The sequence below is a fragment of the Lutra lutra genome, chromosome 7 (genome assembly GCF_902655055.1).
Source record: "Lutra lutra chromosome 7, mLutLut1.2, whole genome shotgun sequence".
In the NCBI taxonomy this organism is placed as follows: Eukaryota; Metazoa; Chordata; class Mammalia; order Carnivora; family Mustelidae; genus Lutra; species Lutra lutra.
In genome coordinates this window covers 37,310,784-37,328,501 of record NC_062284.1, presented here as the reverse complement: position 1 = coordinate 37,328,501, position 17,718 = coordinate 37,310,784, and the positions used below count along the sequence as shown (strand labels likewise).

Here is a 17,718-nt window from a genome sequence, read left to right as displayed (position 1 = left end):
ATATGGCAGCTAACAACTTGCTTTTTCAAAGCTAGCAAAGGAGAGCATCTCTAAGCATAGATGGGTTACAGTCTTACATAATACAATCAACATACATTTTGTCACTTTTGCCATAATGTTTTGGTTAAAATACATAGTTCTTTCCCACATTTAAGAGGAGGATAACTCAAGGGGCATAAACATTAGGAAGTAGGGGTAGTAGGAGCTGCCCTAGAGTCTTTCAGCCATAATATTGGGCCATAAAACAATAAATTAAAAAACTGCAAAATTCACATTATTTTCAAGTGCATATGGTACATTTACCAACATACACCATTTTAGAACAAGTCTCGGGAATTTTGAAAACATTGAAATTATATAGAGGATGTTCTCTGATAACAATGGAATTAAATTATAAATAAATAATATTATGATACATAGAAAACCCCCAAATATTTGGAAGTAAAACAGTATTCTTCTAAATAACCTATGGGTCAAAGAAAAAACCACAAGAGAAATTAGGAAACATTTTAAACAGAATGAAAATGAAAATACAGCAATACCAAAATTTTGGGGATGCAGCTAGAGTAATATTTATAGGAAAATATATAGTTTTAAAGTGCCTAACTTAGAAAAGGAGAAAAATCTAATGAATGATTTGAGTTCTGATCTTAAGAAATTAGAGAAAGAGCATATTAAGTCCAAAGTAAGTAGAAGGAAGAAAATAATAAAGGTAACAGCAGAAATTAGTGAAGTAGAAAGTGCATAATGATGGAAAATAATCATTGCAGTCAAAAGCTTTTTTTTTAAGGGATCAATAAAAATTTTAAACTTCTAGCTAGACTGATCAAGAACAAAAGAGAGAAGGCACAAATTACCATAATAGGAATGAAAGCAGAGGCATTGCTATAGATCCTATGGAAGAGAAAAAAAAAAAAGGGAACACTGTGCACAACCTTATACCTACAAGGAATTGTACACAACTTAGATGAAGTAGACAAAATCCTTGAAAGAGAGAAATTACCAAAATTAATCACAGAAGAAATAGAAAGTTTGAAGAGCACTGTATTGAACAATATATAACAATATATGACAAGGTGGGCATTTTTCTAGGAATATAAGGTTTATGCAACATTTAAAAAAAGAATCTATCAGGGTAGGATAGAGTGGAAGTGCCTTCTCTTCCAGCCTCTTTGGTCTCAGCAACAGAAACAAGATGACAAAGGAAATGTCATTATTTAGAAAGCATCACAGTAAGATGTACTTGATATGCCGCCACTGGAGCTCTAAGGCCTACTACCTTCAGAGTCAACCTGTGGCAAATGTGGCTATCCTGTCAAGCAGAAGAGAAAGTATAACTAGCCAAGGCTAAGAGACGAAATACCACTGGGACCAGTTGAATGAGGCACCCCAAAATTGTATACCACAGACAGATTCCATGAAGAAGAAGAAGTAGTCTCTGCTGGGGCCTCCAGTTATCCTAAGGATTTCAACAGTTAGTCACACAATAATAAATGTTCTGGTTTAAAAAAAAAAATCTATCAGGGGCACCTGGGTGACTTATTTGGTTAAGCATCTGGCTTTAGCTCAGATCATGATCTCAGGGTCCTAGGATCGAGCCCCACATGGGGCTCCTTGCTCAGTTGGGAGCCTGTTTCTTCCTCTCCCTTCACCCCCACCCCCACTCATGCCCTCTCTTTCAAATAAATAAATCTATTGATGTAATTCATCATATTAATACAGTACAGAAAAAAAAAACACAGTATTACTTCAATAGATACAGAAAGTACATTTGACAAAATCCAACACCTGTTCATGTTAAAAAAAAAAATCTCAGCAAGCTAAGAGTAAAATGTAAGATTGATTTAACATCCAAAGAGTAATCAAATTCATCATATTAATAGAATGCAGTTCATCATATTAATAGAATAAATGAAAAAATCATGATCATTTCAGTGAAAGCAAAAAAAACATCTGACAGAATTCAGCACACATTCATGATAGAAACTCCTAACAGACTAGGGACAGATGGAAATGTTCTAGACCTGATTAAGGTTAATGTGAAAAAACCAATAGCTAACATCATTCTCAGTGGTGGCAGTCTGAATGCTTTCTACTTAAATTCAGGAATAAGACAAGGTTTTATACTCTTACAGTCAATTCAACACTGTATTGGATGCCCTAGCTGTATAATGTGGCAAAGGAGAAGAAATTAAAGTAATTCAGACTGAAAAGGAAGAAAACTGTCTTTATTTGCAGACAACATGATCAAGTACATGGAAAGCCCTAAAGAGTCTACAAAAAATCTGCTAGACCTAATAAGGTATAAGACCACAGGATACAAACTCAATGTACCAAAATTGATTATATTTTTATATACTATCAATGAACAATTGGAAAATATTTTTAAAAAAATATCCACTTAAAATAGCATAAAAACAAAACTCAGTGGGACACCTGGGTGGCTCAGTTGGTTAAGGATCCATCTCTTGATCTCAGCTCAGGTCTTAATCTCAGGGTTGTGAGTTCAAGCCCCATGTTGGACTCCACACTGGGCATGGATTCTACTAAAAAAAAACAAAAACAAAACAACAAGAACAAAAACCCTAGAAATATATTTAACAAAAGATTTGCATGAAAACTACAAAACATTGCTGAGGGAAATCAAAGATGTAAATCAATGGATAAATATGCTATGTTCATGAATTGGAAGATTCACTTTTCTTAGAGTTTTATCTTTCTTCAAATTGATTAGATTTGGCACAGTCCCAGTCAAAATCCCAGCATGTATTTTCGGAGAAATTGATAAACTGATTCCATTATTTTTATGGAAAGTCAAAGGGCATGGAATAAACCAAAGCAGTTTCATAAAAGAAGAACAAAATTGAAGTTATGCTACTAAAACAGAGTGGTATTGGCATAAGAATAGATATATTGGGGGCGCCTGGGTGGCTCAGTGGATTAAGCCGCTCCCTTCGGCTCAGGTCATGATCCCAGGTCCTGGGTTCGAGCCCCGCATCGGGCTTTCTGCTCAGCGGGGAGCCTGCTTCCTCCTCTCTCTCTGCCTGCCTCTCTGCCTACTTGTGATTTCTCTCTGTCAAATAAATAAATAAAATCTTAAAAAAAAAAAAAGAATAGATATATTGTTCAGTGGAATAGAAGAAAAGAGTATAGAAACACATACACAGACACACACAGACAAATACATGGCTGGTTGTTTTTCACCAAAATGTGTTAAGGTAATTCAAGAGAAGGATAGTCATTGGTACTGGAACAACAGGTTGTCTGTATGGAACAAAATTAATCTCATTCCTTACCCCACATCATATAGAAAATTAATAAGAGCTTAAATTATAAAACTTCTACATGGACATGTAGGAGAAAAATCTGTGCTCTACTGGGTTATGCAAAGATTTCTTGAATGGGACTTAAAAAATATGAACCATAAAAAATATGAACCATAAAAAATATGAATCATAAAGGAAGAAAAATGTTGAAATGGACTTCATCAGGATTAAAAACTTTTATTTGCAAGACATAGGTAATAATAAGAAAAGGCAAGGCACAGGTTGGGAGATAATATTTTTAAAACATATATTTGATAGAAGCCTTCAATTCACAGTATATAAAGACTTCTTACAACTCAAAATAATGTATAATGGACATTATACATAGCTAATTAAAAAATGGACAAAACCCTTCTCAGACCTTTTAGTTATGAGTCAGAACAATAAGAAGTTGTTCTTAAAGTTTTTAAAACCATAGATGAGATTGTGAAGGGAAAACTTTGAGAACAAAAAACCAATGGCAATACTTTGGGGAATGTCAGTATTTAACTGGTAGTTGCTGAAGAGGAGTCTAAGAGAGAGACTGAGAGGGAACAGTTAGAATATATGAGGACAACTGGAAAGTGGGTGTGTCATGAAAGCAAATGAGATTAGTTTCAAAGAGGAAGTAATCAGTAGTATCAAAAACAGAGGACCAACAAAGTAAGTGTCTGGAAGGTGTTAATTGCTTTAGCAAATTGGTGACTTTTAGAGAGCAGTTTCAGAGGAATGGGTAGGAAGGAAAGAGAAACCAAATTCTAGGGCTTTCAAGAGCAGAGGGAGTTGAGGGAATGAAGAAAGGGAGTGGTTGGCTGTGTGGCTCAGAACATGGAGCCAGGTGCTTGAGTGTCAGTCCTCGTCCTTGTGCTTATGCTTTATGATTTGCAGTAAGTTGGCTGACCTCTCTCTCTGTACAAAAATACAGAGAGTAACCATGCCTACCTCATAAGTAGTTATAAGGATTCCAAGAGTTAATATTTATAAACTGTTTAGAAAGGCGCCTGGCACAGAGTAATTACTATGTAAGGATTAGTCATTATATAGTAATTATTAATATTATTACAGATTATTAATTATTAATTTTATTAATTGTATTAATATCATTAATATTATTATTAATAATATTATTTAATATTATTGCAGATTATTTTCCTGGAAAGTTTGAGATTGGAAGAAAGACAATCTAGTTCACTCTGCTGGAGGAAGGAGAGGGAGTCAAGGAGTGGGGGGCAGTTTAAAAATGTGTTTATATGATTAGAAAAACCTAGGTCAAAAGAAATCTGACAATATAAAAGGAAGAAGTGAGAACAGATGATAAAAGATTTCAGAGCAGGTGGGAGGAACATGCCCAAAGAGGAATTGGCCTCAACCAGGGAGCACATTGCCTGAGTCAATTAGGTTAGGGATAAGGATGCATTATGATAAGTACCAGCATGTATTTATGGTCTGATTTGCCAGCATGTAAAGTGGTCTGATGGCTTTGATTTTTGTCAATTAAAGTAAGAGGTAAGGTTGTATGAAGAAATGGGAGGAGAAGCTGGTGGAGGAGAATCATGAGTATTTAGGATCCTCAGAGGAATTGGAGAAATTTGACCATGGACAAGTAAAGTGTCTACAGTCTTTTGCTTTGCAAACTTAAATATCACAAGATTTTTCTTTTCCGTGTCTCTTTGTAGAAAGGGTTACATTATTTTCAACAGAAAACACTTTTTCTTATTTCATTAAAAAAAAAGAAAAAAGAAAAATTTACACCCATGAGGTAACTTGGAACAAAGTGAGGTCTTGCAGAGCTAATCTTAAGAATCATTAAATTGACCATCTTAACACAAAAGAAGAAAGAATGTAATAAAAATGAAACAAATTTTTAAAAATCTAAAAAGGTTGGAAATCATTAGATTAAAAGGTTTTCTTTCCAATTCTTTGTCTTTTTCACTAACATGGTACTTTAGCTTTTTAACAAGATGAAGAAATTACTATAATTATTTACTCCTGCTTAAGGAACCCTTCTGTTTAAGCATAGGAAATAATTATAGAAACTGGTAACAAGGAAAAATCTGTGATTTTTATAGTTTGAGCAATCTGAGTTTGGGAATAAGCAACAATTATTATTATTTTTTTATTTTAACAGCGATCCTTATGTGAGAGTGACGTTATATGATCCAATGAATGGAGTTTTTACAAGTGTGCAAACAAAAACCATTAAAAAGGTTAGACTTCGCAGTATTCAAAAATTTTTTAAATATTTTTTTATTTTTATATGACAAAATATAAAAAAATTAGTTATACTATGTTTATTGTCTTTTAGACTTTGAATCCAAAGTGGAATGAAGAAATATTATTCAGAGTAAGTATGTATTTAACTTCAGTAAAACAGAAAAAAATTTTCTCAGTAGGTTAGAATGATGAGTTACCATTTATAACATTCTAAAATGTATCTTATTAGAATTTCTCTAGATTTATAAAAATTTAAAAGAGTTAAGTCTAGGTATTCCCCTTGATGTCATAGTCCTGGAATCACTTATCTTAAAAAAAAATGTATATAAGGTAACAAAGAGGTAAAAGACAATTTTAAAACTGGAATTATCTTATTCTACTTTAATTCTGATTTAGAAATTATATAGTAGTCTTATTCCAATTTAGCAGATTTCGATGTTTTCTCCTAAAGATCATACAGTATTTGTGTCTCCCTGGTCATTTATTAAACAGGCTGATCTGGACGAGAGATGGTGAGGGCCTACCACTGAATAGATGCATTTCTTCTTATACATCCTTCATTCACATTCCTGCCTTCATTCGCCCTCAGCCTTCCTTCCTGTAGCATAAGAGCAAACTCCAAATCAGCAGTTACTTCGGACTCCTCAGGAGGGCCCTCAAGTTGATAGTGCCTCCTTGTACCTGTTTGTCAGAGTCCTTGCTGATGCTGGAATCAACACCCTCCCAGCAGTGATAGAGAGGCAAACAGTCATCTCCCCTTCTCTGCTGGATCATTCCCATTTGTACATTCTGTCCTTTAAATGTCCTGCCTTGACCTCACAGTCCTCTTTAGCTTTGACTTACTTCTCTGTTCACCTGAATAATCAGTGTTCTTGAAAGACTTGCCTGCCCCCATCATGTTGCTTCTCTGATGCATTCCTTAACCCACTCTAGTCTAACCCACACCCACATCGTTGCAATAAAACTGCTCTTACTGAGGTCGCCACTGACCTCTGTGTTGCCACATTCCTCTAATCTCATCCTAGTTATACGGTCAGCAGTGGTTGACATAGCTGACCATGCCTGAAACACCAGCCTCTCCCGAGGCTTGTATGGTGCCACATCGGACTTCAGTCAGGAAAATAGAAGCCTCTCTTCTGTATTCCACATTTGGAGATTTTTTATTCATTTTGCTTTGTTTTAATAAAATGAATTGGAAGGGAAAAAATTGTTGAAGCAAATCTGAGAAGCTGTTACTGAAGATCCAGCCAATAGCATCAACTAGAGCACTTCTGGTTTTTCTTATGTAGAGAACGAGCTCTCCCTTACCCTATTTAGTATGGCATGAAAACAGCATTTTAAATCCGTTTGGAAATTTTGGGTTCTTGAGGAAATGGTATTGAGTCAACTGGATAGTCATATGGGGAAAAATGAAGCAAAATTTCTGGCTTACTTTCACCAGAATAAATTCCAGATTTGGTAACCTCTGGTTTTGATTGCTTCTTTGGCACAAGTATTACTTAGGAGAGAATTTTAAAATTCCCAAGTGATTGAGTGTTTTATTTATTTACACTTTTATTGTTATTTTACTTACTTTATTGTGTTTTTCTTAGAAATATATGTGTTTTCAATGCATTGAAGTTTTTTTTGTACCTCTTACTCTTTTTTCTTTCTAGTATTATCGGCTTTTACATGTCAAATAATGTTTAGCTGTAATAGGGATGGATGTTTATTTGTCTTATTACCAATTTTAATGGGAATTAATCTAGCTTTTCTCCATTAAACATAGCTTTTTATTTTTTATCATATTAAGGAGGTATTCAGCTATTGCTATTTTTTTCAAGACTCAAAAAAAATTTGACACTTCTAATTTTAGCCATGATATAGTAATAGGGCACCGAACTTAACCTGATTCTATAAACAACTGTAAAGGTATGAAGGATGTTAGCAGGATCCAGAGTTTCACAGCATAATATTCAAAGTGAGTCTAAAATTATCTTACCTACAACAAGTCGCAAAAATATGACCAATTCTCCAAGAAGACAATCAATAAATATCAATAGCAAGATGAAGCAGACATTGGAATTTAGTAGAACAGCTAACAAATTAAAACAGCTATTATGACCATTACAGTTACGCTCCGTGATGTAAACACTCTTGAAATGAATGGGAAGATAGATATTCTCAGTTGAGAACAAGAACTGTAAAAAAAGAATGAAATAGAGATATTAGAGTTTAAGAATATAATATCTGAAATTTTAAAAATCACTGAATGAAAACCGGCTGGAGGAGTCAAGATGGCGGAGAAGTAGCAGCTGAGACTACTTCAGGTAGCAGGAGATCAGCTAGATAGCTTATCTAAAGATTGCAAACACCCACAAATCCAACGGGAGATCGAAGACAAGAAGAACAGCAATTCTAGAAGCAGAAAATCAACCACTTTCTGAAAGGTAGGACTGGCGGAGAAGTGAATCCAAAGCGACTAGAAGATAGCCGCGGGGGGAGGGGCCGGCTCGCGGCAAGCGGCGGAGCAACGGAGCACAAAATCAGGACTTTTAAAAGTCTGTTCCGCTGAGGGACATCGCTCCAGAGGCTAAACCGGGGTGAAGCCCACGTGGGGTCAGTGTGGCCTCAGGTCCCACAGGGTCACAGAAGGATCGGGGGTGTCTGAGTGTCGCAGAGCTTGCAGGTATTACAACGAGGAAGCCAGCTACAGAGACAGAGCCGAGGAGCCCTCAGCTTGGGGTTACCTTGAACCGGTTGCAGGCTGGGTGAGTTCAGAGCGCAGCCGGAGGCCAGGGAGACGGGAGTAATTGGGCGCTATTCTCTAAGGGCGCACTGAGGAGTGGGGCCCCGAGCTCTCGGCTCCTCCGAGCCAGAGACTGGGAGGCCGCCATCTTCATTCCCGTCCTCTGGAACTCTACGGAAAGCGCTCAGGGAACAAAAGCTCCTGAAAGCAAACCCGAGCGGATTACTCAGCCCCGCCCCTGGTAAGGGCGGTGCAATTCTGCCTGGGGCAAAGACACTTGAGAATCACTACAACAGGCCCCTCCTCCAGAAGATCAACAAGAAATCCAGCCAGGACCAAGTTCACCTACCACGGAGTGCAGGTTCAATACCAAGGGGAGCATCAGAATTCCAGAGGAGGAGAAAGCAAAGCACGGAACTCATGGCTTTTTCCCTATGATTCTTTAGTCTTGCAGTTAATTTAATTTTTTTTTCTTTTTTTTCAATTTTATTTTCTTCTTCTGCTAAATTTTTTTTAACTTTTACCCTTTTCATTTTCAATGTTTTTTAACTAGTTTATCTAATATATATATATATTTTTCTTTTTTATATGTTTTCTTTATTCGTTTTCTTTTTTTAAATTGTTTCTTTTTTCTTTTTTTTTTTTTCTGAACCTCTTTTTATCCCCTTTCTCCCCCCCCCCCCCACGATTTAGGATCTCTTCTGATTTGGTTAAAGCATATTTTCCTGGGGTCTTTGCCACCCTTTTAGCATTTTACTTGCTCCTTCATATACTCTTATCTGGACAATATGACAAGGTGGAAAAATTCACCACAAAAAAAGGACCAAGAGGCAGTACCAAAGGCTAGGGACTTAATCAATACAGACATTGGTAATATGTCAGATATAGAGTTCAGAATGACGATTCTCAAGGTTCTAGCCGGGCTCGAAAAAGGCATGGAAGATATTAGAGAAACCCTCTCGGGAGATATAAAAGTCCTTTCTGGAGAAATAAAAGAACTAAAATCTAACCAAGTTGAAATCAAAAAAGATATTAATGAGGTGCAATCAAAAATGGAGGCTGTCACTGCTAAGATAAATGAGGCAGAAGAAAGGATTAGCGATATAGAAGACCAAATGACAAAGAATAAAGAAGCTGAGCAAAAGAGGGACAAACAGCTACTGGACCATGAGGGGAGAATTCAAGAGATAAGTGACACCATAAGATGAAACAACATTAGAATAATTGGGATTCCAGAAGAAGAAGAAAGAGAGAGGGGAGCAGAAGGTATATTGGAGAGAATTATTGGAGAGAATTTCCCTAATATGGCAAAGGGAACAAGCATCAAAATCCAGGAGGTGCAGAGAACCCCCCTCCAAATCAACAAGAATAGGTCCACACCCCATCACCTAATAGTAAAATTTACAAGTCTTAGTGACAAAGAGAAAATCCTGAAAGCAGCCCGGGAATAGAAGTCTGTAACATACAATGGTAAAAATATTAGATTGGCAACAGACTTATCCACAGAGACCAGGCAGGTCAGAAAGAGCTGGCATGATATATTCAGAGCACTAAACGAGAAAAACATGCAGCCAAGAATACTATATCCAGCTAGGCTATCATTGAAAATAGAAGGAGAGATAAAAAGCTTCCAGGACAAACAGAAACTGAAAGAATTTGCAAACACCAAACCAGCTCTACAGGAAATATTGAAAGGGGTCCTCTAAGCAAAGAGAGACCCTAAAAGTAGTAGATCAAAAAGGAACAGAGACAATATACAGTAACAGTCACCTTACAGGTAATACAATGGCACTAAATTCATATCTCTCAATAGTTACCCTGAATGTTAATGGGCTAAATGCCCCAATCAAAAACCACAGGGTATCAGAATGGATAAAAAAACAAAACCCATCTATATGTTGCCTACAAGAAACTCATTTCAGATTTAAAGTGAGGGGGTGGAAAACAATGTACCATGCTAATGGACATCAGAAGAAAGCAGGAGTGGCAATCCTTCTATCAGATCAATTAGATTTTAAGCCAAAGACTATAATAAGAGATGAGGAAGGACACCATATCATACTCAAAGGGTCTGTCCATCAAGAAGATCTAACAATTTTAAATATCTAAGCCCCTAACGTGGGAGCAGCCAACTATATAAACCAATTAATAACAATATCAAAGAAACACATCAATAATAATACAGTAATAGTAGGGGACTTTAACACTCCCCTCACTGAAATGGACAGATCATCTAAGCAAAAGATCAACAAGGAAATAAAGGCCTTGAATAACACACTGGACCAGATGGACATCACAGATATATTCAGAACATTCCATCCCAAAGCAACAGAATACACATTCTTCTCTAGTGCACATGGAACATTCTCCAGAATAGACCACATCCTGGGTCCTAAATCAGGTCTCAACCAGTATCAAAAGATTGGGATCATTCCCCGCATATTTTCAGACCACAATGCTCTGAAGCTAGAACTCAATCACAAGAGGAAATTTGGAAAGAACCCAAATACATGGAGACTAAACAGCATCCTTCTAAAGAATGAATGGGTCAACCAGGAAATTAAAGAAGAATTGAAAAAATTCATGGAAACAAATGATAATGAAAACACAACAGTTCAAAATCTGTGGGACACAACAAAGGCAGTCCTGACAGGAAAACATATAGCGGTACAAGCCTTTCTCAAGAAACAAGAAAGGTCTCAGGTACACAACCTAACCCTACACCTAAAGGAGCTGGAGAAAGAACAAGAAAGAAAGCCTAAACCCAGCAGGAGAAGAGAAATCATAAAGATCAGAGCAGAAATCAATGAAATCGAAACCAAAAAAACAATAGAACAAATCAACGAAACTAGGAGCTGGTTCTTTGAAAGAATTAATAAGATTGATAAACCCCTGGCCAGGCTTATCAAAAAGAAAAGAGAAAGGACCCAAATCAATAAAATCATGAATGAAAGAGGAGAGATCACAATGAACACCAAAGAAATACAGACAATTATAAGAACATACTATGAGCAACTCTACGCCAACAAATTTGACAATCTGGAAGAAATGGATGCATTCCTAGAGACATATAAACTACCACAACTGAACCAGGAAGAAATAGAAAGCCTGAACAGACCCATAACCAGTAAGGAGATTGAAACAGTCATCAAAAATCTCAAAACAAACAAAAGCCCAGGGCCAGATGGCTTCCCGGGGGCATTCTACCAAACATTTAAAGAAGAACTAATTCCTATTCTCCTGAAACTGTTCCAAAAAATAGAAATGGAAGGAAAGCTTCCAAACTCATTTTATGAGGCCAGCATCACCTTGATTCCAAAACCAGACAAGGATCCCATCAAAAAAGAGAACTACAGACCAATATCCTTGATGAACACAGATGCGAAAATTCTCACCAAAATACTAGCCAATAGGATTCAACAGTACATTAAAAGGATTATTCACTACAACCAAGTGGGATTTATTCCAGGGCTGCAAGGTTGGTTCAACATCCGCAAATCAATCAGTGTGATAGAACACATTAATAAAAGAAAGAACAAGAACCATATGATACTCTCCATAGATGCTGAAAAAGCATTTGACAAAGTACAGCATCTCTTCCTGATCAAAACTCTTCAAAGTGCAGGGATAGAGGGCACATACCTCAATATTATCAAAGCCATCTATGAAAAACCCACCGCAAATATCCTTCTCAATGGAGAAAAACTGAAAGCTTTTCCGCTAAGGTCAGGAACATAGCAGGGATGTCCATTATCACCACTGCTGTTCAACATAGTACTAGAAGTCCTAGCCTCAGCAATCAGACAACAAAAGGAAATTAAAGGCACCCAATCAGCAAAGAAGAAGTCAAACTATCACTCTTTGCAGATGATATGATACTATATGTGGAAAACCCAAAAGACTCCACTCCAAAACTGCTAGAACTTGTACAGGAATTCAGTAAAGTGTCGGGATATAAAATCAATGCACAGAAATCAGTTGCATTTCTCTACACCAACAACAAGACAGAAGAAAGAGAAATTAAGGAGTCAATCCCATTTACAATTGCACCCAAAACCATAAGATACGTAGGAATAAACCTAACCAAAGAGGCTAAGAATCTATACTCAGAAAACTATAAAGTACTCATGAAAGACATTGAGGAAGACACAAAGAAATGGAAAAATGTTCCATGCTCCTGGATTGGAAGAATAAATATTGTGAAAATGTCTATGCTACCTAAAGCAATCTACACATTTAATGCAATTCCTATCAAAGTACCATCCATTTTTTTCAAAGAAATGGAACAAATAATCCTAAAATTTATATGGAACCAGAAAAGACCTCGAATAGCCAAAGGAATATTGAAAAAGAAAGCCAAAGTTGGTGGCATCACAATTCCGGACTTCAAGCTCTATTACAAAGCTGTCATCATCAAGACAGCATGGTATTGGCACAAAAACAGACACATAGCTCAGTGGAACAGAATAGAGAGCCCAGAAATAGACCCTCAACTCTATGGTGAACTAATCTTTAACAAAGCAGGAAAGAATGTCCAATGGAACAAAGACAGCCTCTTCAATAAATGGTGTTGGGAAAATTGGACAGCCACATGCAGAAAAATGAAATCGGACCATTTCCTTACACCACACACCAAAATAGACCCAAAATGGATGAAGGATCTCAATGTGAGAAAGGAATCCATCAAAATCCTTGAGGAGAACACAGGCAGCAACCTCTTCGACCTCAGCCACAGTAACATCTTCCTAGGAACATTGCCAAAGGCAAGGGAAGCAAGGGCAAAAATGAACTATTGGGATTTCATCAAGATCAAAAGCTTTTGCACAGCAAAGGAAACAGTTAACAAAACCAAAAGACAACTGACAGAATGGGAGAAGATATTTGTAAACGACATATCAGATAAAGGGCTAGTGTCCAAAATCTATAAAGAACTTATCAAACTCAACACCCAAAGAACAAATAATTCAATCAAGAAATGGGCAGAGGACATGAACAGACATTTCTGCAAAGAAGACATCCAGATGGCCAACAGGCACATGAAAAAGTGCTCCACATCACTCGGCATCAGGGAAATACAAATCAAAACCACAATGAGATATCACCTCACACCAGTCAGAATGGCTAAAATTAACAAGTCAGGAAATGACAGATGCTGGCGAGGATGCGGAGAAAGGGGGACCCTCCTACACTGTTGGTGGGAATGAAAGCTGGTGCAACCACTCTGGAAAACAGCATGGAGGTTCCTCAAAATGTTGAAATAGAACTATCTTATGACCCAGCAATTGCACTACTGGGTATTTACCCTAAAGATACAAATGTAGTGATCCGAAGGGGCACGTGCATCCGAACGTTTTTAGCAGCAGTGTCTACAATAGCCAAACTATGGAAAGAACCTAGATGTCCATCAACAGACGAATGGATAAAGAAGAAGTGGTATATGTACACAATGGAATACTATGCAGCCATCAAAAGAAATGAAATCTTGCCATTTGCAGCGACGTGGATGGAACTAGAGGGTATCATGCTTAGCAAAGTAAGTCAATCGGAGAAAGACAACTCTCAAATGATCTCCCTGATATGAGGAAGTGGAGATGCAACATGGGGGGTTAAGGGGTTAGGAGAAGAATAAATGAAACAAGATGGGATTGAGAGGGAAACAAACCATAAGTGACTCATAGTCTCACAAAACAAACTGAGGGGTTGCTGGGCGGAGGGTGGTTGGGAGAGGGTGGTGGGGTTATGGACATTGGGGAGGGTATGTGCTGGGGTGAGTGCTGCGAAGTGTGTAAACCTGGCGATTCACAGACCTGTACCCCTGGGGATAAAGATATATGTTTATAAAAAATAAAAATAAAAAATAAATAAAAAAATTAAAATCACTGAATGAGCTCAATAGCAAAGTGAAGATAAGAGTGAAAAGCATTAGTGAAATTGAAGATAAGTAATAGAAATGATCTGATCTGAAGAACAGAAAATAAAGATTGGAAAAAAAAATTAGTAGAGCCTGAAGGATGTGTGGACAATATTAAAAGAGCTTACTCTTTGGGTACCTTGAAGTCTCAGAAGGAGAAAAAGACATTGGTGGAAAAAAATACTTGAATGATAATGGCCCCAAATCTCCAAATTTGGTAAAAGAAATGTTTTTACAGAGTAAAGAAATTCAGCAAAGCAGAGAGTATATGCAAAGAAAACCATGCTGAGACACATCATAGTCAAACTGCTGGAACCAAAGATAAGAAATTTTGAAGGTAGCCTGGAAAATGGTAGAGGAGTTTAAGTAGCTGAAGGCTTCTCTTCAGACACCACGATGAAACAACGTAATGAAGGTAGTAAAGGAGGAAAGAAGAATCAAATCAGAATTCTATAGTTAACAAAAGTATCCTTCAGGAATGATAATGTAATAAAGGAATTCAAAGCTGAGGAAAAATAAGAGAATTTATTGCCAGTAGACATACTCTAAAGAAAATACTAAATGAAATTATTTAGGCTGAAGGTAAATGGTATCAGAGGTAAATTTAACTTCAGAAATGAAGAAAAAGCAACAAAGAGTAACTCTCAGTGATTATAATATATTATTTTCCCCTGTTGAGTAACTTAAAATATTAATGGCTGTTGAAAGCAAAAATTATAACATTGGTGGGATTTATGTAGGCATAATACATACTACAACCATAACATAGAAGAGTGAGGATAAAACAACCTTTTTGGTTTTAGGGCTTCTATGTATTACTTAAAGTGGCTGGATATTCACTTTAAGTAGTCCACAAAAAGTTAAATAGGTATATTATAATCCTTAGTGCAACCACTATAAAGTGAAAGAGAGATATAGCCAAAAAGACAGCAACAAATAAACAGAGCAAATTCATCAAGAACCTACAGACATAAAATGAATAGTAAGGGATGTTCTGAACAACTTTGTGCTCATAAATTCATTAACTTAGGTGAAATCAACCAATTCCTTTAAAGATATATACTTTAAGAAAATAAAAAGTACCTGAAAAGTTCTATAACTCTTAGTGAAACTGCACTTGAAAATAGTTACAAACTTTCCAGTAAAGAAACCTTCAGGCCCAGGTGATTTCATTGCTGAATTCTGTCACACACTTAAGGAATAAATAATTCTAATTCTACACAATGTCTTGCCAAAAATAGAGGAAAGAACATGTCCCAGTTCATTCATTAGGCCAGCATTACCTGATACCAATACCAGACAAATATTTTATAAGAAAATAAAACCATAGCCATTTTGTTACGGTAAGTTTACTAAATTGGGTCCCTTCCATCCTGAAAGGGCCAGTAATTTGTTCTCTGATTACTTCTGGGTATGGATTTGCCTTTCCAGTCTGCAGAACCTCAGCCAGCACAACTGTCTGGGGGTTACAGATGTATGGTTTTTTTTTTTTTTAAGGTTTTATTTATTTGTTTGACAGAGATTACAAGTAGGCAGAGAGGCAGTCAGAGAGAGGAGGAAGCAGGCTCCCTGCTGATCAGAGAACCCGATGTGGGGCTTGATCCCAGCACCCTGGGATCATGACCCGAGCCAAAGGCAGAGGCTTTAACCCACTGAGCCACCCAGGCGCCCCCAGATGTATGTTTTATAGGGCTAGAAGTCCCCACAACATTTCAACCATCCAAGAGACCCAATTCACAGTGAAAGAGGTGCCAGAATGAACTCATGATCGTGGGACCCACTGGTTACATCACCTGCCACATCATAGGACACTGGAATGGCCTCCTGAAGGCACAACTGAAGCACCAATATGGAGGCAACAGTCTGCAAAGATGGGGAGCGAGTTCATTCACTAAACCAGAAACTTCAATATGAAGCTGTGTTTGCAACAGAAATTATACATGGGCCTGAGAACAAAGGAGTAGAAGTAGGAGGGGCCCCATCTGTCATCATTTCCAAAGACCCACCAGAGGACTATATGGTTCCCAACCCTGGAGCTTTGGGCTTTACTGAGTTAGAGGTCTGAGTTCCCAAAGGGAGCACACTCAGTCCAGGGGACAGAGGAGTCCCATCAAACCACAGTCTTCAGCTGTTTCCAGGTCACACTCTGGACTCCTTGTGTTCGGGAACCAGCATGCAACTGGGGCTATTAGTTGGTTGAACTTGCATGCATAGTCATTCTCCAAAATCTGTCTGGATTCTGCAGGAACCATCCTGGAGAATTAAATGAACCTACCGTAGGAACAACCCTCATATCCTTTAGGGCTTTGGCAGTGGTACTAATCTTTGACATTCCCACCAGGTTGCAAGATTTTTGTTTGGTTTTTAAACAGGTTATTGAGATATAATTCACATAACATACAATGCACCCCCCCCCCAAAGGGTACCATTCTGTGGTTTTGAGTATAGTCACAGCATTGTGCAAGCATCAACAAAATTAACTTTTAGAACGTTTTCATTAGCCGGGAAAAAAAACCCCATACTCACCAGCTGTCACTCTCCATTTTTCCCCAGCATCTGCCCCTCTTCCCAGGGCTACCAGTCTACTTTCTGTGTCTTAGATTTCTCTTTTTGGCCATTTCATATAAATGATTTCATATAGTATGTGGTCTTTTGTGTCTGCTTTCTTTCACTTGGCATAATGTTTCCAAGGTTCAGCCATGTTATATATCAGTACTTCATTTCTTTTTATTGCCAAATAATATTCCATTGTATGGATGACCACATTTTATATATCCATGCATCAGTTGACATCTAGGTTGTTTCTGCTTTTTAACTATTATGAATAATATATGGACATATATTTTTATTTGGAAGCATATACCTAGAAGTAGGATTGCTGGGTCATATGAGGAATTACTGAACTGTTTTCCAAAGTGGCTGTCCCACTTTATATTCTTACCACCAGTATATGCATTTTGACTTTTCCACATCCTTGACAACACTTGTTATTATCTGTCTCTTTATTTCAGCCCTCCTAGCGGGTGTGAAATGGTATCTCATTATGGTTTTGATTTGCATTTCTCTGATGGCTAATGATGTTGAACACCTTTTCATGAGTTTATTGGTCACTTGTATATCTTTTTTGGAGAAATGTCTGTTTAGATTCCTTGCCCATTTTGTAATTGGATTATTTGTCTCTTGTTACTGAGTTGTCATAGTTCTTTGTATTTCTAGATACATGTCCCTGTCAGACACACAATTTGCAAAAATTTTCTGCCATTCTGTGGGTTGTGTGTTTTGATTTTATTGATGGTATTCTTTGAAGCACAAAAGTTTTTAATTTTGAGGATGTTCAGTTTATTTTTTCTTTTACTGCTTGTGCTTTTGTTGTCATATCTAATCAATGTTGTTTTAGATTTATTACCTTGAGCAGAGAGAGGACAGTCTCAGAGGCCTCGACTTTGGCTTTCGTACTTTGATGGCTCTTATCCCATAAGCCATGGATTCAACTTGGTGGTGGGGGTGAGGGGATCCAAGTTCCAGTATGTGAATCCCAATTTTACACTGGAAAACCAGGG

At 37.3% G+C, this 17,718-nt stretch overlaps 1 protein-coding gene across 3 annotated transcripts in view; it reads left to right on the top strand.

Moving 5' to 3' along the window:
• NEDD4 (NEDD4 E3 ubiquitin protein ligase) overlaps nucleotides 1-17,718 on the top strand; it is a 129,369-nt gene that overhangs the window by 18,606 nt on the left and 93,045 nt on the right. Inside the window, exons 3-4 of one of the 3 annotated variants that reach the window (XM_047735900.1) lie at nucleotides 5,434-5,512; nucleotides 5,611-5,649. The exons of 1 other annotated variant lie outside the window; for it this stretch is intronic. In XM_047735900.1, coding sequence (XP_047591856.1) covers nucleotides 5,434-5,512; nucleotides 5,611-5,649 — 118 coding nt within the window. The remainder of the gene's footprint in view (nucleotides 1-5,433; nucleotides 5,513-5,610; nucleotides 5,650-17,718) is intronic. One more of the 3 variants, XM_047735898.1, reaches the window with a different exon arrangement.